Raw genomic sequence first — 24,089 nt, forward strand, 5'->3', positions numbered from 1 at the left:
TGCAGAACTTCCTCTGGGCAACCTGTTCCAGCATTTCACCACTACCACTGTGCAGAACTTCCTCTGGGCAACCTGTTCCAGCATTTTACCACTGTGCAGAACTTCTTCCTGATGTCCAATCTAAACCTGCCCTGCTCCAGCTTCAGACCAGAGGGGGTTGGACTGGCTGAGCTTTGGAGCTCCCTTCCAACCCAGCCCATTCTGTGATATCCTTTATCACTGAGCTTCCACAGTGGTCAAACTGGGAGCTTTGGGGTGGAAAGCTCCAGGCTTTAAAGAAAAACAACAGCAAAAGCTTCATCAACCCAGCAAAAACTTCATCAACCCAGCAAAAACTTCATCAACCCAGCAAAAACTTCATCAACCCAGCAAAAACTTCATCAACCCAGCAAAAACTTCATCAACCCAGCAAAAACTTCATCAACCCAGCAAAAACTTCATCAACCCAGCAAAAACTTCATCAACCCAGCAAAAACTTCATCAACCCAGCAAAAACTTCATCAACCCAGCAAAAACTTCATCAACCCAGCAAAAACTTCATCAACCCAGCAAAAACTTCATCAACCCAGCAAAAACTTCATCAACCCAGCAAAAACTTCATCAACCCAGCAAAAACTTCATCAACCCAGCAAAAACTTCATCAACCCAGCAAAAACTTCATCAACCCAGCAAAAACTTCATCAACCCAGCAAAAACTTCATCAACCCAGCAAAAACTTCATCAACCCAGCAAAAACTTCATCAACCCAGCAAAAACTACTACAGGAATCACCTCTGCCCCTTTCCCACCCCACACTGCATGTTGCCCTTTTACTCCCCAAACCCAGAGCACCTGAGTTCTGTTGGAGTCTCCTCCCAGCCCAGCTGTGACCACTTTGCCCTCCCTGCCCACTCCCCTTTTGAACCTGGGTGCTATTGGAGGCTCCTCCCAGCCCAGCTGTGACCACTTTGCCCTCCCTGCCCACTCCCCTTTTTAATGGGCCCCAGGAAAGGCAGCAGCCCTAAGCTGTGCCCAACTGGGCAGAGGGATCCTGCTCCTGGCATCACTGGTGAGTGCTCATGGTGCACACTGGGTGAATGGGAGTGGGATCTTAAAGGCTGGGGGGCCTTGGTGGCCCCCCAGCTAGGTAGGAATAGACCTGATGATCACCCTAACATCACCTCTGGGTGCTGGTTGGGTCTCTTTACTTAGGCTGAGCTCTTCTCTAGTTGCTTTTTTTCTGCTCTGGGAAGGAGAAGGCTCTGAGGTGACCTTATTGTGGCCTTGCAGGATCTGCAGGGGGCTACAAGAAAGCTGGGGAAGGACTTTTTAGGGTGTCAGGGAGTGATAGGAGTGGGGGGAATGGAGCAAAACTGGAAGTGGGTAGGTTCAGACTGGATGTTGGGAAGAAGCTGTTGAGCATGAGGGGGCTGAGAGCCTGGCACAGGCTGCCCAGAAAGGTGGTGGAAGCCTCATCCCTGGAGGTGTTTAAGGCCAGGCTGGATGTGGCTGTGAGCAGCCTGCTCTGGTGTGAGGTGTCCTTGCCCATGGCAGGGCTATTGGAACTGGATGATCCTTGAGGTCTCTTCCAGCCCTGTGATTCTATGATTTGGTATTTTGGCCAGCCACAGAAGGGAGGTGGAAGTTAATTTGTCTCTTGATCTGGTTTTCTGGTTCTGAGTGTTGGCCCAGCTTTGCCACGGAGCCATGGGCCAGAATTAGGATCCCTGAGAGTCCACTTTTAGCCTCATTGCTGCAGTAACCATGGTCCATCTGCCTTCAGTGGATGTGGTGTCTCTCCTTGTCTATTTACTGCCATGGTCTAGGTGACTGGATAGGGCTGGGTGCTGAGCTTGGAGCTCTCTTCCAACCTGCTTGATTCTATGGCTCAGAGGAGAATTGTGGAACAGGCCAAATTGTTTGCTGCTCAGTTTGCATGGATTCACAGAATGGCTTTGGTTGGGAGTGACCTGAAAGATCATCTCCTCCAACCTCTCTGACAGGGATGCCTCTTAGCAGCTCATCTGATGTCCTGGAACCAAGCTAGGCAGTAAATGTGTCTGGTCTTACTGCACCTGATCCCTGATTGTTGGTCAGGGAGGCTCTGCAGTTGTTGGCATCCAGAGCACACCTCCCCAGGCATCATTTCCAGGTTTGGGGAATTCTTTCTTACCCTGAATGAGTTAAAGATTTGGGTGTTTTTTTTTTCCTCTTAGCTTAACGAAGGCAAAGCTTCAATCCTGATCCAGCCTTGATTTGTTTTGTCAGACAGCTATTGAGTGATGTTAGACTAAAGCTCCTCTTCACATTGGCATGATTTACTCAGCCCTGGCCAAGGAATAGTTCTGCCTTCATCTGACAGTCATTAGCAGCAGATGAACTTTGCTGTTTGACAGGAAGGAATCACTCCAGCAATCTGTTGTCAGCTCCCCCAAGGGTGTTTGTTTTCACTCCGGTGCAATCCAGATCCATGCAAGCACCTTGGGTCTAGCCTTGCTTTTGTGTGTCCAGAGTAGCTGTGTCCACAGGGTGGCAGGCAACGTTTGTGTGGTTTCTGCAACCTGCTAGAGATGTCAGTCGGCCAGCTCTGCTCTCCTGCTTTTTGGTTCAGTTGCTTGTCCAATGCACTAGGTAAGGAACTTTCAGAGAAGCACAGAACAAAAGCAAGATGCTTCTTGACATGTTTTAGTTGCAGTCAAACTGAGACCTTTCAAATAGCTGCATGGAGCAGAAGTTAACTGCTTCTGTACTAGTGCCACATGGAAGAAACTGAACTGAAATTCAGCTCTTAAAGCACAACAGTAATAGAATGGGTTAGGTTGGGAGGGACTTTGAAAGGTCATCCAGTTCCAACTCCACTTGCCTTGGGCAGGGTACACCTTCCACTAGAACAACTTGCTCGAGGCCTCATCTAGCCTGGCCCTGGGCACTTCCAGAGAGGGGGCATCCACAGCCACCCCAGGCAACTTGTTCCAGTGTCTCAGCACCCTCACTATAAAGAATTTCTTCCTCATCTCCCCTCTTCCAGCTTCCATCCATTGCCCCTTATCCAGCCACTACAAGCCCTTGCTGAAAGTCCCTCCCCAGCTTTCTTGCGCCCCCTTTAGGTACTAGAAGGCTACTCTAAGGTCTCCCTGGAGCCTTCTCCAGGCTGAACAACCCCAACATTTCCAGCCTGTCTCCATAGAAGAGTTTCTCCAGCCCTCTGATCATCTTTGTGGCCTCCTCTGGACCCTCTCCAACAGCTCCACGTCCTCCTTACATTGGAGGCACCAGAACTGGACACAGTAAAGCAAAGCGAGATGTTCACTTTCTGGCTCTGGTAGACTACCAAACACGTGAGAAAATGGACTTTGGAATAGAAACTCTTAAAGTTTTCCATGGGAAGTTGAACAGCAGAAATGTTAGGGCCTAGAAATTTGTTTTGGCAATAAAACTATGGAGCAGAAGTATCTTTAAGAGTTGCGTTGGGTATCAGTGTAGGTGCAGTGGTTGTGACCCTGCGAGTGTAGGATACTGTGACTCGCACACTACATCTTTTATGAGGCCCCCTGAAGTAGGACCATAAAATGCAGGGTTCAGAAAGAATGCACTGTCTGAATTTGTGGCCAATTTAACTGCACAGGGGAAAAGTGTTCTTGAAACAGCACAGGTTGAAGCCAGCATCGAGTCCTTCGTCTTGTAAAGTGCCAAGCGTTGGTTTTAACGTCGAGAGGAAGGGACTGCACCTGAAAAACCACAAAGTTACCTTCTCCAGCTGCCTAAAGCCAAAAGCTTTCAGGAGAGGTTTCATGCCTGAAAGTCTCCTAGGGCAGTGATGGGCTGATCCCCAGCCAGATCATTTAGGATAGTGGAATTTACACAGGGTTTTTGCAGGTTTGTTGGAAGGTTTCCTTTTTTTTCCTCCTTTCCTACTGCCCATGCCAAGAGAAAATAGGTTGAAATGAGACTGTATTAGCTGTAACAACAGTCACCCTTTCATTCAGATGAAAGCCTGCCTGTCCTTGCCCATGCAGGCCAGCAAAGGCTGATGTCAACTTAGAATCATAGAACTATTAAGGTTAGAAAGGACCTCGAAGATCATCAGGGCCAGCTGACAACCCAACACCACCATGCCCATTAAACCACATCTGTGTGGCTTTTGAACGTCATTTGCAGAGGTGGTGGCTCCACCATGTCCATGGGCAGCCTGTTCAAGGCTTGACAACTCTTTCAGGAAAGAAATTTGTCCTACTGTCCAACCTAAACCTCCCCTGGTGCAACCTGAGGCCAGTTCCTCTCATCCTGTCACTTGTTACTAGGGAGAAGAGACCAACCTCACTCCAGCCTTCTTTCAGGGAGCTGTAGAGAGCAAGAAGGTCTCCCCTTAGTCTTCTTCTCTCCAGGCTTAACAAGCCCAGGTCTCTCAGCTGCTCCTCACCAGCCCTGTTCCCCACTCCCTTCACCAGCTTTGTTGCCCTTCTCTGGACATCCTCCAGCAACTCAAGGTGCTTCTTGCAGAAGGAAGCCATTATACAAGGTATGACCTCACCAGTTCTGTGCAATGTGGTGGAGCAGGTCTTATAGAATCAGTCATGGTTGGAAGGGACCACAAGGATCAGCCAGTTCCAACCCCCTGCCATGGGCAGGGACACCTCACACTGGATCAGGCTGTCCACAGCCTCATCCAGCCTGGCTTTAAACACCTGCAGGGATGGGACTTCAACCACCTCCTTGAGCAACCCATTCCAGACTTTCATGCTGAAGAACTTCTTCCTAACATCCATTCTGAATCTCCCCATTTCTAGCTTTGTTCCATTTCCCCCAGTCCTGTCACTCCCTGACAGCCTAAAAAGTCCCTCCCCAGCTTTCTTACAGGCTTCCTTCAGACACTGAAAGGTCACAATAAGGTCACCTCAGAGCCTTCTCTCTAGATCTTGTCTCTCAGAGACTCACAGAATGACAGGGGTGGGAAGGGACCTCTGGAGATGCTCTAGTCCAGAGCAGGTCTGCCTGTTCAACCTCTACCAATGCCTGCACCTGCAACCTGAGCCCAAGCTGGGGGCTCTGCTCCTTGCTGCTGTCACAGAGCACATGGAGCAGATGAGGTGAGGTGGATGACATGGTTGGGTGTAGTAGAAGAGTTGCCCTCCACAGATGGATTTTGAGGACCACCCCCTGCAAGCATGCTGTGTGTGTTAGGTCACTCGTGTACGCTGTAGCTGTCATCATCTCCATGTCTTACCTGCTCAGCCTGCTGAGTGTTTGAGCCAGAAATGAGTTTGTGTTTAAAACAGCCCCAAAATGTAGTAAGCAAAAGGCAAATGGGTTCCTGATACAGCCAGGCTGACATAAACACTTGTGGTCTGCCAGCTCAGGCTGCTCTGGAGCTGGATGCAAGCTCTGCATTTGGAAATTGAAGGAGATAGGGAAGTGGGAAGGCTGTTAGCAAGCTGTGGCACAATGTGTTAGTGTAGGGAAAAGATGGAATGTGGAACTCTTCCTAATGAGTGGGGGGTGTGCTCTGGAGGCTTTCAGATGTAAAGTAGTAACACCTGTGGAATTTGTGGACCTCAGTTGCAAGCAGCTTCTCCCCTCAGGAGCCTGCTCACTTCTTATCATGTTGCCACGGTCAGTACTGGGTCCAGCCCTGTTCAATAGCCTGGAGAAGAGGAGCCTCAGGAGGGACCTTATCACACTCTGCAACTACCTGGAGGGAAGCTGTAGTAAGGGGGAGGTCAGGCTCTTCTGCCAAGCAACTTCACAGGATGTTAGGGGTAGGAAGGGACCCAAGGAGATCATCGAGTCCAACCCCCAACTTGTGACAGGATGAGAGGATGTGGCCTGAGGCTATTCCAGGGGAGATTGAGGTTAGGTGTTAGGAAGCACTTCCTGATGGAAAGGGGAATTAGACACTGGAATGGGCTGCCCAGAGAGGTGGTGGAGTCTCTGTCCCTGGAGTTAAGGAAAGCTTGGATGTGGCACTTAGTGCCATGGTCTGGTTGCTGTGCTGGTCGCAGGTCATAGACTGGACTTGATCTCAGAGGTCTGTTCCAGCCTCAGTGATTCTGTGAATATATCCATCAGGGATCTGGACAAAGGGACAGAGCATACCCTCAGCCAGTTTGATGATGGTGCCAAACTGGGAGGAGTGGCTGACACTGCTTCAGGCTGTGCTGCCAGCCAGCATGACTGGGACAGACAGGAGAGCTGGGGGAGGGGAGCTCTGATGGAGTTCAGTCAGGGCTGCTGTCAGGTCCTGTATCTGGGGAAGAACAACCCCATGGGTCAGTACAGGATGGGGCTGGTCTGTTGGAGTCCTGGTGGACAACAGGGTGACCATGAGCCAGCAATGTGCCCTTGTGGCCAGGAAGGCTAATGGCAGCTGTGGCCAGCAGGTCTAGGGAAGGTCTCCCCTTCTACTCAGCCCTGGTGAGGCCACATTCAGAGTACCCTATCTAGTTCTGGTTCAAGGACAGGGACTTGTTTGAGAGGGTACAGCAAATGGCTGCAAAGGTGCTGAGGGGACTGGAACATCTTTCTTGTGAGGAGTGACTCTGAGAATTAGAGTTTTTAGTCTGGAAAAGAGAAGGCTAAGGGAGGATCTCATGAGTGCTTCTAAGTACTTAAAGGGTGGAAGTCAGGAGGATGGGGCCAGGCTTTACTCAGTGCTGCCCAGTGACAGGGCAAGGGTAGCAGGCACAAACTTGAAGAGGTTCCAGCTAAGCATGAAGAGGAACTTCTTTACTTTGGGAGTGGTAGAGCACTGGACCAGGCTGCCCAGGTTGATGGTGAAGACATCTACAACCTGCCTGGATGTGTTCCTGTGTGCCCTTCTCTAGGTGAACCTGCCTTGTCCAGGGGGTTGCACTCAGTGATCTCTAAAGATCCTTACCATTCTGTGATCACTTAATGGGGGGGAGGAGAACCCTGTTCCTGCTAAAATGGCTATCATTAGCCAAACCCTCACTTATTCAGTGCATAAAGATGACACTTAGCTGTCATTAGCCAGCAAGTGACAAGCTGTGACACTTTACTTTTGCTGAGCTGTCATTTTCCCATCCCACCCAGCCCCATCCTCTGTTCTCTCTGCTGTACAGCTCAGTGTTTAAGTTCTGTGCTTCCAGGCAGGGCTTGCCTCATGTCTTCTGTGCATGGGATTTGGCACATCAGGGCACAAATCCTGTTTTCAAAGCTTTGGGAATGACAGCTGCTCAGTCAGCCAGATATGCCTTTCAAGTCTATGATGTACTGTGGTTCAAGTCCAAGAGCAAATTGTTCTCCAGCAAAAGGCACCAAAGTGGCTTATTTGGTTTGTGATCAGTCCAGAATGTTCAGAGTACATCTGCTATGGAAACAGAGTGAGGGAGCTGTGGTTGTTCAGCCTGGAGATGAGAAGGTTCCAGGGAGACCTAATAGTGGCCTGCCAGGACCTGAAGGGGGCTACAAGAAGGCTGCAGAGAGACTGTTTGCAAAGGGCTGCAGGGACAGGATGAGGGCAATGGCTTCAAAATAGAGCAGAGCGGATGGAGATTGGATGTGAGGAACAAAGTCTGCACCATGAGGGTGGTGGAGCACTGCAACAGGTTGCCTAGGGAGTTGCTTGAGGCTTCCTTTTACAACTAGGATGGTTTGGGTTGGAAGGGACCTTTAAAAATCATCTAGTTTACAAGGATGCTTCCAAAGGGCTGCAGGGGCAGGACAAGGGCAATGGCTTCAAAGTAAAGCAAAGCAGATTGAGATTGGATGTGAGGGACAAGTTCTGCACCATGAGGGTGCTGGCACACTGCAACAGGTTGCCCAGGAAGGGCAATGTCTCCTATTCCTGGAGATGTTGAAGGTGAGGCTGGACAGGGCAACCTGATCTAGTGGATGATGTCTCTGCTGAATGCAGAGGGGGTTGGACTGGGTGAGCTTTTGAGGTTCCTTCCAACCCAGACCATTGTGTGGAATCCAGAACTTCCAGGATTTTGTTTTTCTGGAGAAGGAGCTCTTGTAGCTTCCCTTGATGGCTTCCTGGGTAATTCCTGGGAGTATTTCACAAGTGACTGTCATGGAAACAGAGACAAGAAGCTGTGGTTCAGTGCAGCAGACATGAGTTGCTGATTGCTTTCAGGAAGGACATTGCTGAATAGGTCTTGGTTTACTGCTCCCTGACCTCAGCTTTTAAGTTTGGTCTAGACAGGGTAGATTGATGGGCTGAAGGCAGTGGGATGAAGTTCAACAAGGCCAGGTGCTGGGTCCTGCATTTGGATCATAACAAGCCCAGGAACAGTTCAGGCTGGAGAGAGAGTGGGTGATGCAAAGTTCAACATGAGCCTGCAGTGTGAGTGCAGCCCATACAGCAACCCTGTGCTGGGCTGCAGCAGGAGCAGTGTGGGCAGCAGGGCAAGGGAGGAGATTCTGCCCCTTGGCTCTGCTCTCCTCACACCCCACCTGCAGCCCTGGGGGCAGTTCTGGAGCCCCCAGCACAAGCAGGACATGGAAGTGTTGGAGCCAGTGCAGAGGAGGCCACCAAGATGCCGAGAGGGCTGCAGCAGCTCTGCTGTGAGCACAGGCTGAGAGAGTTGGGGCTGTGCAGCCTGGAGCAGAGAAGGCTTTGAGGAGAGCTTGGAGTGGCCTTCCAGGATCTGAAGGGGGCTCCAGGAGGGCTGGGGAGGGACTATTGACAAGGTCTGTTAATGACAGGACAAGTAATGGGTTTGAGCTGTCAGAGGGGAGATTGAAACTGGGTATTAGGGAAGGGTTCTTTGCAGTGAGGGTGGTGAGACACTGGCACAGGTTGCCCAGGGAGGTTGTGGAGGACAGAAGCACAGAATGTGATCTTTGATCACATTCTGTGCTTCTGTCCTCCACAACCTCCCTGGAGGTGTTCAGGACCAGGTTGGATGAGGCCCTGAGCAACCTGTTCTAGTGGGAGGTTGAGCTTCCTATGGCAGGGGTTTGGAACTGGATAAGCTTTGAGATCCCTTCCAACCTAAACCATTCTATGCTTTAAGATGGGAGGCACAAAAGGTTGCTCCTCTTTCCCCTTCTGCCTTTTGCACATCTGACCTTTTGTTCTGTGCCTGGTGGAATGGTTTCTTTTAATACAACAGCTCAGGCTGCATGAGGTCATAGGAAGCAAACATGCCCAGGTCCTCTAATCCAATAAATATCACTTTGTGATAGCAGTTGTGACCTCAGCCTGCAGAGGTTAACGCTTCATGGTTTCATCTCATCGAGCCATCAGGAGGCAAGAGGAGAGCTGAACACTAAAGGTGGTTTTAGTTAGTTGAGTGCTTGGCTGGGGAAAGGGGGAAGCTTTTCTGAGGCCAGTAACTGCTCTATCTTCTAAATTGCCTTTTTAATTGTTATTATTGAATGTTCTTTCTATAAAACTCTGCTGTGTGTGAGGCACCTTTATGGGCAAGGGGGCCCCTGGATGTTGTTTTTGCAGTGAGCCCACTAACCACTAAGTTTTACAGGCATACTTGACTTCTCTAAGTGGCTATTTCCCCCCCAGCCTGTCTTTGACAGTGGTTTCCCATATCCTTACTGGGTCATCAGACCTGAACCATGAAGGCTGATGGTTGAGACCTCTCTGGAGGGATATTGTGTTTACTCTCATGAATATCAGCAAGAGAGTCCTAGAGGAAAAGTGGCTTTTGGCTCATCTGAATGTTTAGTTCTGCAGTGTGTCCTGCATGTCCTCCCACACCTACTCCTATTCCCTTATTTTCTTGTGGTTGATCTCCAATAAACACTTCTTGCTGTGAAACCAAAATCCACTCTTGAATGGTGCCTGTTATCACATTTCAGGTTGAACAATAACAAACCAAAGCCTGCTTCATAAATGCTTGGCAGAGTATTACAAGTTGCTGAGGATCAGCATCCAGGCTGCTGCTGGCTTGGAGTAATGATCAGGCTTTTGTATTTTGATGGATGTGAGGGGAAGGAGCAGCTTGATGTAATTCAAAGGCAAATCAAAGGAGGTAGAAGGGAATTAGATCTGTTGTCAGAGGAGGAGATCATTGCCCTGCTCACTGCTGAATTACTCCTGAGCTTAGATTTCATGCATGCATTTCCCCTGCTTTTCAGGTGGAAGTGAGGAAATGGCCTTAGGACAAGAGGAAATGGCTTCAAGATGCACCAGGGGAGGTTTAGGTTGGATATATGGGGAAAATCCTTCGCAGAAAGAATGTTCAGGCACTGGAACAGGCTGCCCAGGGAAGTGGTGGAGTCACTGTCCCTGGAGGTGTTCAAAACAAAGTGTGGACATGGCACTTTGGGCTGTGGTTTAGTAAGCATGATGGTATTGGGCTGACAGTTGGACTCAGTGATCTCAGAGGACTTTTCCAACCTTAATTATTCTGTGAATAATGGAGAATAGTCCATGAATATGGAAAATAAACCTTATGGAGAGTGACTGAAGGAGCTGGGGCTGTTTAGTCTGAAAAAGAAGAGGCTGAGGGGAGACCTCATCTCTCTCTACAACTACCTAAAAAGGGTGTGATGGAGAGGCTGGTGCTGGTCTCTTCTCACAGGTAATTGGTGATAGCATTCCTGGTGCTGTTGGTCACCAGCCAGCTGAACATGAGCCAGCAGTGTGCCCAGGTGGCCAAGAAGGCAACCAGCATCCTGGTCTGGATCAGCAACAGTGTGGCCAGCAGGACCAAGGTAGTGCTTGTGATCCTGCACTGGTGAGACCATTGGAATGTGCTGCCCAGGGAAGTGGTGGAGTCACTGTCCCTGGAGGTATTGAAGCCAAGCCTGGATGAGGCACTTAGTGCATGGTCTGGCTGATTGGCCAGGGCTGGGTGCTAGGTTGGACTGTCTGAGCTTGGAGGTCTCTTCCAACCTGCTTGATTCTATGACCACACTGCAAATCTTGGGTTCATTTTTGGGCTACTCACCACAAGAAAGACACTGAGGTGCTGGAGTGTGTCGAGAGAAAGGCACCAAAGCTGGTGAAGGGTCTGAAGAGCAGGGCTGGTGAGGAGCAGCTGAAGGACCTGGGCTTGTTTAGTGTGGAAAAGAGGAGGCTGAGGGGAGACCTCATTGCTCTCTACAACTCCCTGAAAGGAGATGGGAGCCAGGTGGGAGTTGCTCTCTTCTTCCTGGCCTCAGATTGTGCCAGGGGAGGTTTGCAGGGGTTGGAAGGGACCCAAGGAGATCATCGAGTCCACTCCCCCTGCCAGAGCAGGACCATACACAGGAACACATCCAAACAGGCCTTGAAAGTCTTCAGAGAAGGAGACTCCACAACCTCTCTGGGCAGCCTGTTCCATTGCTTTGTGGCTCTTACAGTCAAGAAGTTCCCCCTTGTGCTGAGCTGGAACCTCCTGTGCTGCAGCTTCCATCCATTGCTCCTTGTCCTATCCCAGGGAGCGGTGAGCAGAGCCTGTCCCCCTCTCCTCACCCCCAGCCCTCAGATAGTTATAAACATTGATTATAACATTGATTTGATTAGGGTGGAGATTAGGAAACATTTCTTTACTGCAAGAGTAGTCAGGGATTGGAACAGGCTACCCAGGGAGGTGGTGGAGTCACCATCTCTGGAGGCGCTGAGGAAACCTGTGGCTGTGGCACTCTGGGATGTGGCTGTGGTGGTGTCAAGTTGATGGTTGACTCAATGATTTTAGAGGTCTCTTCCAAGTGAAACAATTCTATGGTTCTGGGATGGTTTTTTTATCCTCTCCTAATTCCTGGAGAAGCTTTGAATAAAAGGAAAGGAAGAAGGGAGGGAGGGAGGAAAGAAAGGAGGGAGGGAGGAAAGAAACCTGTGTCTGTGTCACTCTAGGATGTGGTTTAGTGGCTGTGGTGGTGTTAAGTTGATGGTTGACTCAATGATTTTAGAGCTCACTTCCAAGTGAAACGATTCTGTGGTTCTGGGATGGTTTTTTTGACCCCCTTCTAACTCCTGGTGAAGCTTTGAGTGAAAGAAAAGGAAGGAAGGAAGAGGAGGAAGGAAGAAACCTGTGTCTGTGTCACTCTGGGATGTGGTTTAGTGGCTGTGGTGGTGTCAAGTTGATGGTTGACTCAATGATTTTAGAGCTCTCTTTGAAGTGAAACAATTCTATGGTTCTGGGATTTTTTTTTTACCCTCTCCTAGCTCCAGGAGAAGCTTTGAGTAACAAAAGGAAGGAAGGAAGAGAAGGAAGAAACCTATGGCTGTGTCACTCTGGGATGTGGTTTAGTGGCTGTGGTGGTGTTAAGTTGATGGTTGACTCAATGATTTTGGAGCTCTCTTTGAAGTGAAACAATTCTATGGTTCTGGGATGGGTTTTTTTACCCTCTCCTAATTTCTGGAGAAGCTTTGAATAAAAGAAAAGGAAGGAAGAAACCTGTGGCCGTGGTACTCTAGGATATGGTTTAGTGTCTGTGGTGGTGTTAAGTTGATGGTTGACTCAATAATTTTAGAGCTCTCTTTGAAGTGAAACAATTCTATAGTTCTGGGATGGGTTTTTTTACCCTCTCCTAGCTCCTGGAGAAGCTTTGAGTAACAAAAGGAAGAATGGAAGAGAAGGAAGGAAGGGAGGGAAGGGAAGGAAGAAACCTGTGGCTGTGTCACTCTAGGATGTGGTTTAGTGGCTGTGATGGTGTTAAGTTGATGGTTGACTCAGTGATTTTAGAGCTCTCTTTGAAGTGAAACAATTCTATGGTTCTGAGATGTTTTTTTTACCCTCTCCTAGCTCCTGGAGAAGCTTTGAGTAACAAAAGGAAGGAAGGAAGGAAGGGAGGGAAGAAACCTGTGTCTGTGTCACTCTGGGATGTGGTTTAGTGGCTGTGGTGGTGTCAAGTTGATGGTTGACTCAATGATTTTAGAGGTCTCTTCCAAGTGAAACGATTCTATGGTTCTGGGATGTTTTTTTTTACCCTCTCCTAATTCCTGGAGAAGCTTTGAATACAAGGAAAGGAAGAAGGAAGAAAGGAAAGGAAGAAGGAAGAAAGAAAAGGGAGGAAGATAAGGATGGCCTTGGTTAGGTTTCATTCCAAGCTCTGTTAATCTTTGAGCTATGAAAAATCAAACTGCCTTTAAAGTAGTTTCTCATCTAAAGAGCTCGTTGATACCTCAGCATCTTTCCCTGATGTTGCACCTTAAGCTTCAGCCCACTAAGCTCCCATACCTGGTCAGAGCTAGACTAAACTACCTCACTTTTAATAAAACAAAGGCAAACAACATGTGAAGAGCATAAAAAACCCTCCAATTTCCCCCTCCCCCCCAAAAGGTCTAAACACACTCAACTGTTTATATAGCAGCAGGCATTATTTCACCGAGCCCCCAAGGCTGTTTATATAGCAACAGGCATTGTAACAACACTTTCTGGTTTCATTATTGTGGTGCTTAGTCATCTGAATCCCAGCCAGTGCTCCTTCAGAGCCTGAGAAGTCAGCCAGGACCTTGGAAAACAATTAACTATGTCATGTTATTAAAGCTTGCATTTCAGACTTCTCTTCCCCAACCTTTTCTGACCATGCTCTGAAAACCTTCTGTAAATGCTTGGCTCCTGCCCAGCTCTCCAAAACTTGATTGAAAGAAGACTTTTGCTTCTATTTTTGTTGTTGTGGGCTTTTCACATTTGTGGAGCAGATGTGTCCTTTGAAATGTTTGATGCTATCAAGACCAGAAAAAAACCCCAAACCCTCCTTCTTGAACTGAAGTCAAAATAGCTCCTGACTGGCTTGACAGAAGCAGAGCAGCTTGCATGGTGTAGTAGTGCATTGGGCCCATCTCTGCCATAGGCAGAGAATCACAGAGTCCCAGCATGGTACTCCTAGGAAGAGACCTCTGGAGATCATCCTGTCCAACCCCCTGCCTAAAGCAGGGTCACCCCTGGCAGGTTGCATAGGATCACAACATCCAAGCCAGTTTGGAATCTCCCCAAAGCAGGAGACTCCACAACCTTTCCAGGCAGCCTGGGCCAGGGCTCCAGCACCCTCACAGCAAAGGTGTTTTCTCCTCATAGAATCATACAACTGACCCCTAAGATCACCAAGTCCAACTGTCAACCTAAGGCCACCAGGGGTGTCTCCAGGTCCTGTGTCCACACATTTATTGACCATCTCCAGGGGTGATGACTCCTCTGTCTCCCTGGACAGCCTGTTCCAATCCTAACCACTTTACCAGGAAAGATATTTTTCCTCATGTCCAACCTAAACCTCCCTTGGCACAATTTGAGGTCATTTACTCTCATTCTATCACCTGATACCAGGCAGAAGAGACTGACCCCCACTGCACTGCAAACTCCTTTCAGGTAGCTGTAGAGAGAATTGCTGCAAGACACTAGAGAAGAGGGAGAGCAAATGTCTGTGCCTGGTCTGGCTAACCTGAAGCTAACTCAGGTGGAACCTCCTGAGCTCCAGTTTCTGCCCAGTGCCCCATGTCCTGTCACTGGGTACTACTGGAACCAGTCCCTATCCTCCTGATACTCACAAAAGCTGCTGATACTGATGACTGTTCAGCAGATCTCCTCTCAGGCTGCTGTCTTCCAGGCTCAAAAGCATGAAGGCTCTTAGTCTTTTCTCCTCAGAGAGATGCTCCAGATCCTTCAGCATCTTTGTATCCTCTTCTGGACTCTCTTCAGTAGTTCCCTTTCTCTCTTGAAGTGCACTTTGGCCACAGCAACCCCAAGCAGCACTACAGGCTGGGGCCAGAGTGGCTGAGAGCAGCCAGGAAGAAAGGGACCTGGGGATACTGATAGGTAGTAGATGAAGCTGAGGCAGCAGTGCCCAGGTGGGCAGCAGAGCCAATGGCATCCTGGGCTGGCTCAGGAGCAGTGTGGGCAGCAGGACAAGGGAGGTTCTCCTGCTACTGTGCTCAGCACTGCTCAGGCCACCCCTTGAGTGCTGTGTCCAGTTGTGGGCTCCTGAATTGCAGAGAGCTGCTGAGGTGCTGGAAGGTGTTGAGAGAAGGGCAGCAAGGCTGGGGAGGGGCCTGGAGCAGAGCCCTGTGAGGAGAGGCTGAGGGAGCTGGGGGTGTGCAGCCTGCAGCAGAGGAGGCTCAGGGCAGAGCTGATTGCTGCCTGCAGCTGCCTGCAGGGAGGCTGTAGCCAGGTGGGGTTGGGCTCTGCTGCCAGGCAAGCAGCAAAAGAAGAAGGGGCCAGAGTCTGAAGCTGTGCCAGGGCAGGTCTGGGCTGGATGTGAGGAGGAAGTTGTTGTCAGAGAGAGTGATTGGCACTGGAATGGGCTGCCCAGGGATGTGGTGGAGTGGCTGTGGCTGGAGGTGTTCTTGCCAAGCCTGTCTGGGGCACTTAGTGCCATGGTCTGGTTGGTTGGGCAGGGCTGGGTGCTAGGTTGGACTGACTGAGCTTGGAGCTCTCTGCCAACCTGCTTGGTTCTGTGGTTCTATGATTCTAACTGGGAAGGCCAGATCTGGACCCAGTACTCTACTTACAGACACTGCTACAAGATCAAGGTCCAGTTACCTGCTGCAGTGCAGACCAAGAGGAGGGCAAAACTGCAGGAGGTTTGTGTGTAGACTGGAGCATTATACACAGCATGGACTGAAGTGGCTGATAGGTTGGACTGAATGATCTTGGAGGTCTCTTCCAACCTGCTTGATTCTATGATGCTATATTTTGGACTTCATTAGCATAGTGTGAGCTGTAAGACTGCTTCCATGTGGCTCAGAACAAGATGAATATGACTGGGGATACAATGGAGTAAATGATGAACAGATGAGCTCAGGGTTAGAGTTATTCTGTGTTTCCAGAAAGTCAAAAAGGAGATTCCAGGCCAGGTAGTCTGTGGTGTCTGGCTGGAAGTTACTGTATGTGCTTGTATCCCATTAGTCAGTAAGTACTGGTACAGGAATTAGTGTAGTAGGAAATGAGCTGTGCTTCTCTGCACGTAAAAGCAGGATCACAGGACAGTAGGGGTTTGGAAGGGACCTCTGGAGATCATCCAGTCCAGACCTGCTAAAGCAAGGTCACTCAGAGCAGGTTGCACAGAATCAGATCCAGGTGGGTTTTAAATCTCTCTGCAGAAGGAGACTACACAACCCCTCTGGGCAGCTTGCTCCAAGGCTCTGTCACCCTCATAGGAAAATAAAGGGGGGCTTGGGGGTTTCTCATCTTGAGATGGATCCTCCTTGTGCCTGCTGCCCCATTGCCCTCTTCTTGAGCACCACTGAGCAGAGTCTGGCCTCATGTTCTTGTGGGTAGTGCTCAGTGGCTTGAAGTCCAGATGGAGAGCAGTGACAAATGATGTCCCTCAGGGGTCCATAGAAGGACCTGTGCTGTTCAGTAGTACAGGCTGGGGACAGAGTGGCTGGAGAGCAGCCAGGAAGAAAGGGACCTGGGGGTACTGGTGGATAGTAGGCTGAAGATGAGGCAGCAGTGTGCCCAGGTGGCCAAGAGAGCCAATGGCATCCTGGGCTGCATCAGGAACAGTGTGGCCAGCAGGATGAGGGAGGTTATTCTTCCCCTGTACTCAATACTGGTCAGGCCACACCTTGAGTGCTGTGTCCAGTTCTGGGCCACTCAGTTCAAGAGAGATGTTGAGATGCTGGCAGGTATTGAGAGAAGGGCAGCAAGGCTGGGGAGGGGCCTGGAGCAGAGCCCTGTGAGGAGAGGCTGAGGGAGCTGGGGGGGTGCAGCCTGCAGCAGAGGAGGCTCAGGGCAGAGCTGATTGCTGCCTGCAGGGAGGCTGTCACCAGGTAGGGTTGGGCTCTGCTGCCAGGCAAGCAGCAAGAGAAGAAGGGGCCAGGTTGGAAGTGACCTCAAGGATGACTTCATCCAACCTTGTAACAAAGTGGGGTTTAGTCTCCTCTCCCAGTTAGGAAGCAGCAGGCTCAAGTTACAAACAGGGAACACAGCCTCAAGCTGTGGCAGGGCAGGTCTAGGCTGGATGTGAGGAGGAAGTTGCTGGCAGAGAGAGTGATTGGCACTGGAATGGGCTGCCCAGGGAGGTGGTGGAGTGGCTGTGGCTGGAGGTGTTGCAGCCAAGCCTGGCTGGGGCACTTAGTGCCATGGTGTGGTTGGTTGGGCAGGGCTGGGTGCTAGGTTGGACTGGCTGAGCCTGGAGCTCTCTTCCAACCTAGTTGATTCTATGATCTACGACTAAGTGCTGCTAGTAGCTGACATGAGAGCAGGCTCAGCCTCCTGCCTGATATCTTTACCTTATTTGTTTCCCAGTTCACGTTTACTACGTGTTTTTGCTCAGTGAACTAACAGTTCACACAGCCCTTGGGAAAACCAAGCTCTGTGGAGGAGCTAAATATCAGTAAGGAAATGGCAATTAATATTTTATTCCTTGCACACCATTAATGATTTACTCAGAGTCCCATGGAGAATACATAAATGTGAGCACAAGCCTTGGACACTTGTTCCCTGTAATGAAACCAGGCACGTTTTCAGGGGATGGCCAGGTCTGGAATATCCTGGAGGAACAATCCCATCTCACAATAAAATGTTGCTTTTGCAAGTGCTGTTTGGCTCCTTTGGAAGGTTAGTGTGGGGCAGGAGGAGGTGGGTGATGTTTAATAGCAACAGTTGGAACATGAACTCAGTTTCTTAGGAGAATCAAGGCAGCACACAGGCAGCTTTTGTTTGTCTGCCCTTTTATATGTGGGAGCAAACAGCTGCCTTCTCCCTGCACTATTCTCCTTTGAAAGTTGATTTTGATGTTAGAGGTACATGTATGAATCTGACTGTAGCACATCACAGGTGTAGAGAATCACAGAGGCTGTGCTGGACTCTTCTACCTGAAAGGGGCTTACAGGAAGGCTGGAGAGGAGATGGTTCCAAAGGTCTGCAGGACAAGGGGTGATGGTTTGAAATTAGAGGAGATTTAGACTGGATGTGAGGAACAAGTTCTGCACCATGAGGGTGGTGGAACACTTGAACAGGTTGCCCAGGGAGGTGGTTGTGGCCCCATCCTTGGAGATGTTGAAGGTGAGGCTGAACAGGGCTCTGGGCAACCTAATCTAGTTGAGGATGTCCCTGCTGAGTGCAGAGGGGGTTGGACTGGCTGAGCTTTGGAGGTCTCTTCTAACCTGGTTGATTCTGTGTCCCTGCTGAGTGCAGAGGGGGTTGGACTGGATGAGCTTTGGAAGTCTCTTCCAACTTGCTTGATTCTATGATTCTGTGTCCCTGCTGAGTACAGAGGGGGTTGGACTGGATGAGCTTTGGAGGTCCTTTCCAACTTGGTTGATTCTGTGTCCCTGCTGAGTACAGAGGGGGTTGGTCTGGATGAGCTTTGGAGGTCCTTTCCAACTCAAACCATTCTGTGTTTCTAAAGGATGTTGATAGGTTGGACTGGATGAGCTTTGGAGGTCTCTTCCAACCTGGTTGATTCTGTGTCCCTGCTGAGTGGGGAGAGGGTTGGACTGGATGAGCTTTGGAGGTCCTTTCCAACTCAAACCATTCTATGATCTTCAACTAGAGCAGGTTGCTCAGTCTGAACTGGAATGATTCTAGGTATGGAACATCTACCCCCCTGCTTGGGCATCCTAGGCCTGTTTTTCACCACCCTCATCAAGTAAACCAAATTCCTCCCTCTCTCTAATCTGAATCTCCTCTTTCAGTTTAAAACCATCACCTCTTGTCCTGTCACAAGAGGCTGAGGGGTAGGAGTGGAAGAAAGGGTCTTTTCCAGCTGAAGTGATTCTGTGGTACTGTGTGAGCCTGCTGCAGAGCACTGTGAGGTAGGAGTTAACAGGAAGGTAATCCTGGAGCCAGACCAAAGCCTGGGAGGTGTCTCTGATGCTTTAACTGTTTGGAGCTCTTTCTGTCACTGGAAGGCAGATGAGTTTCTCAGCAGCTTCTGGGTTTGCTTGGAGGTTTGTTCTGTGGATGTGTCAGCAGCAGCTTGTCTTGCTACAGGCACCTAAAGCAACATTGCTTCAGTTTTAAGCTATTTTAAAGCCCAAACAGAACAAAGTTTATAAAGTTAAGCAATGTTTCTTTCTAGAAGCTGCACAGAACTAAACATCCTACCTTATCAGAGAGTTGTGGTTCATGGGACAGAGTCCAGCTGGAGGACTGTGTCTAGCAGGGTCCCTCAGGGGTCAGTACTGGGACCAGTGCTGTGATATATTCACCAGCAGCCTGGAGGAGGGCACAGAGGGCTATGTCAGCAGGTTTGCTGATGACACCGAACTGGGAGGAGTGGCTGACACACCTGAGGGCTGTGCTGCCATCCAGTGAGACCTGGACAGGCTGGAGAGCTGGAATACAGCAAGGGCATCTGGGAAAGAACAGCCAAATGGTCCAGGATGAGCTGGGGACTGACATGTTGGAGAGCAGCATAGGAGTAAGGGACCTGGGGGTGCTGGTGGACAGAAAGATGCCCATGAGCCAGCAATGTGTCCTTGTGGCCAAGAAGGTCAGTGCCACCCTGGGGTGAATTAGAAGGGATGTGGTTCATAGGTCAGAGAGGTTCTTCTCCCCCTCTACTCTGCCCTGGTGAGGCCACATCTGGAATATTGTGTCCAGTTCTGGGCTCCTTGGTTCAAGAAAGACCTCAGGGAACTGCTTGAGAGAGTCCAGCACAGAGCCACAAAGCTGCTGCAGGCAGTGGAACATCTCCTGTGAGCCCAGGCTGAGGGAGCTGGGGTTTGGAGCAGAGGAGCCTGAGGGCTGCCCTCACTGCTGCTGCTAAAGCTGTGCAGGGCAGTGTGGGGAGGACAGAGGCAGGCTCTGCTCAGGGATGACCACTGCCAGGACAAGGGGCACTGGGAGCAAGTAACTGTGAGGGTGGCAGATCCCTGGAGCAGGCTGCCCAGAGAGGTTGTGGAGCCTCCTCTGGGAACATTCCAAACCCACCTGGGCTTGTTTCTGTGTGACCTATTTTAGGTAACTCTGCTCTGGCAGGGGGGTTGGTCTGGATGAACTTTCCAGGTCCCTTCCAGCCCCTGATGTTCTGTGACTCACTGTGCATCTCTGCTCTCTGCAATGTGAACATGGAGCAGGGGAAGGGATTGGTTAGCAGAAACAGAGTTTTTTGCTCACATGTTGATAGAAGTCTCACACACATTCCTCTTATCCTGGCTGTTGGAAATAGCAGGATCCCTTAATCCAATTCTTTGCATGCTCTGAAACCTTAGAATTGAAGAGTGACTATAAAAAGGGCTGTGCTGTGAAGATCTGATTGGAGGAGGAACAAGCATCATGTGTTTGATTTTTGGTGATTTCTTTTCCTCCCCCCTCCCTTTTTTATATTTCTTTTGCCCCAGGCTGGTTCTTTGGTTAACCAAATCCACTGTGATCCCATCAGGAGAATGTGGTGATGGTTTAGTAGTTTATATTGTATGGTTCTCTTCATCCAAGTGAAAAGAAAAAGGAATCCAAGCCCACCATAAGACTTGGCTGTGTGGCCAAGATTGCCAATGGCCTCCTGGGCTGGCTGAGGAGCAGTGTGGGCAGCAGGACAAGGGAGGTTCTTCTGCCCCTGTGCTCAGCACTGCTCAGGCCACACCTTGAGTCCAGCTGTGTCCAGTTGTGGGCTCCTGAATTGCAGAGAGCTGCTGAGGTGCTGGAAGGTGTTGAGAGCAGGGCAGCGAGGCTGGGGAGGGGTCTGGAGCAGAGCCCTGTGAGGAGAGGCTGAGGGAGCTGGGGGGGTGCAGCCTGCAGCAGAGGAGGCTCAGGGCAGAGCTGATTGCTGCCTGCAGCTGCCTGCAGGGAGGCTGTAGCCAGGTGGGGTTGGGCTCTGCTGCCAGGCAAGCAGCAAGAGCAGAAGGGGCCAGAGTCTGAAGTTGTGCCAGGGCAGGTCTGGGCTGGATGTGAGGAGGGAGTTCCTGGCAGAGAGAGTGATTGGCATTGGAATGGGCTGCCCAGGGAGGTGGTGGAGTGGCCGTGGCTGGAGGTGTTCTTGCCAAGCCTGGCTGGGGCACTTAGTGCCATGGTCTGGTTGGTTGGGCAGGGCTGGGTGCTAGGTTGGACTGGCTGAGCTTGGAGCTCTCTTCCAGCCTGCCTGATTCTATGATTCTGTGCTTCTGTGATCTTGTGGAACTATCTGATTATCCTCCATCTTCTTTGAAAGCCAAGTAAATTAAGTGCCCACTAATGCTGTATTAATTGTAATCAGGGATTTGAGAAGCTGCACTGACTTCATTTTGCTCTCCTTTCACAGCTTAGATATCAACATGGGCTGAGTACTCCAGATCTAAGGCAAACTCTTCCTAACCTGAAAAACTTCCTGGAGCTTGGGCTCATGGTTAGATGGTAAGTGCTTAATGTTTCTTTTTGATGAAAAAGAAAGAGGTGGATGGCACAAACAGGAGAAAAAGAAGACTTGTAAGAGTTTTTAAAAGGAATTAAGTACATGTGGTGAAGGTTGTGAGTCTCCTAAACTAAAAAGCATGTGAATATCCAATATGTTCTGGTACTTTTATCTCTTCCCTCTGATGGACCCCAAATCTAGGCTGGATGTTAGGAGGAAGTTGTTGGCAGAGAGAGTGATTGGCATTGGGATGGGCTGCCCAGGGAGGTGGTGGGGTCACTGTCCCTGGAGGTGTTCAAGAAAAGCTTGGATGAGGCTCTTAAAAATCATAGAATCATAGAATCAGCCAGGTTGGAAGAGAGCTCCAAGCTCATCCAGTCCAACCTAGCACCCAGCCCTGCCCAGTCAACCAGACCATGGCACCAAGTGCCTTATCCAGATTGAGATTGGATGTGAGGAACAAGTTCTGCACCAGGAGGGTGCTGAAACACTGCAGCAGGTTGCATGAGTAGGTGGTGAAGATCTCATCCCTGGAGATACTCAAAGTGAGTCTCAACAGGGCTGTGGTCAAGCTGATCTAATTGAGGATGTTCCTGCTGAGTGCAGAGGGGGTTGGACTGGATGAGCTTTGGAAGTCCCTCCCAACCCAGCCCATTCTGTGGGTCTACTGTGATTCTCCTCAGTTTCTCTCTGCACAGGACTGTTTTTAACTCCTAGGCCATACATCATCCTCACTTTTACTGTCCCCTCTCTGTATTTCTCACAGAGACATCTCTACCTCTGCAGTCTGGCATGGGATTGAGTCCCTTAGATGTTCAGGGGAACTGAAAAACCATTTTTTGTGTCAGGCTTAACTTCTTTCTCTGCTGAGCATCACTTTGGATGTGAGCACAGAATAGGGTTTTGTTTCTTCACCCCTTCAGGATAAAACCAAACCAAACCTCCCACCCACTTCTATCAAAGCAAATTTGGCTTTCAAGTTCCTCCTAGTGAAGCTTTCACAAACTCTCTTGTTCTGCCTGGAGCTCTGGGGCATCCCATGGCCCTGCTGAAGGCTTTGCAGAGCTCCAGTGCCTTTGCATCAAGCTGTCATCTGCTTGCTGCTGGGTCCCTCTGCCTGGTGAGATTTGTGCTGATTTGCTTTCTCAGGCATGACACTTGCATGATTAATAAATGTTTTCACATCCCAACATGCCTGATTTATGGCAGCAAGCCTGCAGGTCTACAAGCTCTGCTTCCCCCTTCATATCTCTCCTGGCACCTATATTCTGCTGTGTTTACTTTTTCTTCCCCCTTTTCCTCCCTACTGCAAATATTGTTTGGACTGTGTGTAGATGAAATCAAGACAAATCTTTATTTCCTGGAGAGCTACAGAACTGCAAAAGCTTCTCTCTTTTTCTGGTGGTGGTGTTGTTCTGGTATCAAATCTGAAAGTTGACATCTGGAGGTGATAGATGATGAGCCAAAGTTGCTGGTTATAGGATGATGAAGCTGGTGAAAGGCCTGGAGCAGAGCCCTGTGAGGAGAGGCTGAGGGAGCTGGGGGTGTGCAGCCTGCAGCAGAGGAGGCTCAGGGCAGAGCTGATTGCTGCCTGCAGGGAGGCTGTAGCCAGGTGGGGTTGGGCTCTGCTGCCAGGCAAGCAGCAACAGAACAAGAGGACACAGTCTCACGTTGTGCCAGGGTAGGTCTAGGCTGGATGTGAGGAGGAAGTTGTTGGCAGAGAGAGTGATTGGCACTGGAATGGGCTGCCCAGGGAGGTGGTGGAGTGCCTGTGGCTGGAGGTGTTCTTGCCAAGCCTGGCTGGGGCACTTAGTGCCATGGTCTGGTTGGTTGGGCAGGGCTGGGTGCTAGGTTGGGCTGGCTGAGCTTGGAGCTCAGACCTTTTTAGGCTGTCAGGGAGTGATAGGACTGGGGGAAAATGGAACAAAGCTGGAAATGGGGAGATTCAGACTGGATGTTAGGAAGAAGTTGTTCAGCATAACAGTGCTAAGACACTGGAACAGGTTGCCCAGGGAGGTGTTGGCAGCCTCATCCCTGGAGGTGTTTAGGGCCAGGCTGGATGTGGCTGTGAGCAACCTGCTCTGGTGTGAGGTGTCCCTGCCCATGGCAGGGTTGTTGGAGCTGGATGACCCTTGTGGTCACTTCCAACCTTGACTGATTTGATGATTCTGTGGTTCTAAGTCAAGCCCTTCAGATCATGGCTGCCTTACATCAAGAGAGTCTTCAGATCATGGCTGCCTTACATCAAGAGACTCTTTAGATCATGGCTGCCTTACACCAAGAGACTCTTTAGATCATGGCTGCCTTACACCAAGAGACTCTTTATGTTCCTTTCCTTATTTTTCAGCTTCATTTTGTTTACTCTAAACTTTGTGTTGAGTAAGGACAACTAAAGCAGACCATGCAAACCTGAATCACAGAGTGTTAGGAGTTGCAAGGGACCTTGAAGGATCATCCAATCCTAGCCCCACCCTGCCAGAGCAGGATTGCCTAGGGCAGGTCATACAGGCATGGATCCAGGTGGCTTTTCAATGTTCTCAGAGAAGGAGACTCCACAACCTCTGGGTGCAGGACCTTACACTTGGCCGTGTTGAATGTCATGAAGTTGGCCTGGGCCCACCTCTCCAGCCTTTCCAGGTCCCTCTGGATGGCATCACTGCCCTCTAGCAAGTCACTTGTGCCACACAGCTTGTTGTCATTGCTCCTTGGCTTATTCCTGTGCAACCCCCAAAAGAGCTTGGCCCCCTCCACTTGACACCCACCCCTCAGCTAGGGAGAGACATTGAGCAGAGCTCCTCTCAGCCTTCTCTCCTGCAGCCTAAGCAGCCCCAGGGCTCTCAGGCTCTCTGCACAGGGCAGATGCTCAAGTCTCCCACTCATCCTCGTGCCTCTCTGCTGGACTCTGATAGGTTGGACTGGATGATCTTGGAGGTCTCTTCCAACCTGGTTGATTCTATGCTTGGTTGATTCTGTGACTCTCTGCAGCA

General features: G+C 50.0%; 1 protein-coding gene across 1 annotated transcript in view; it reads left to right on the forward strand.

Moving 5' to 3' along the window:
- Positions 1-24,089, forward strand: part of UVRAG (UV radiation resistance associated) — a 140,636-nt gene that overhangs the window by 103,169 nt on the left and 13,378 nt on the right. Inside the window, exon 14 of the mRNA XM_064144217.1 lies at positions 21,013-21,104. Within this exon, the coding sequence (XP_064000287.1) occupies positions 21,013-21,104 (92 nt within the window). The remainder of the gene's footprint in view (positions 1-21,012; positions 21,105-24,089) is intronic.

The sequence above is a fragment of the Pogoniulus pusillus genome, chromosome 6 (genome assembly GCF_015220805.1).
Source record: "Pogoniulus pusillus isolate bPogPus1 chromosome 6, bPogPus1.pri, whole genome shotgun sequence".
NCBI lineage: Eukaryota > Metazoa > Chordata > Aves > Piciformes > Lybiidae > Pogoniulus > Pogoniulus pusillus.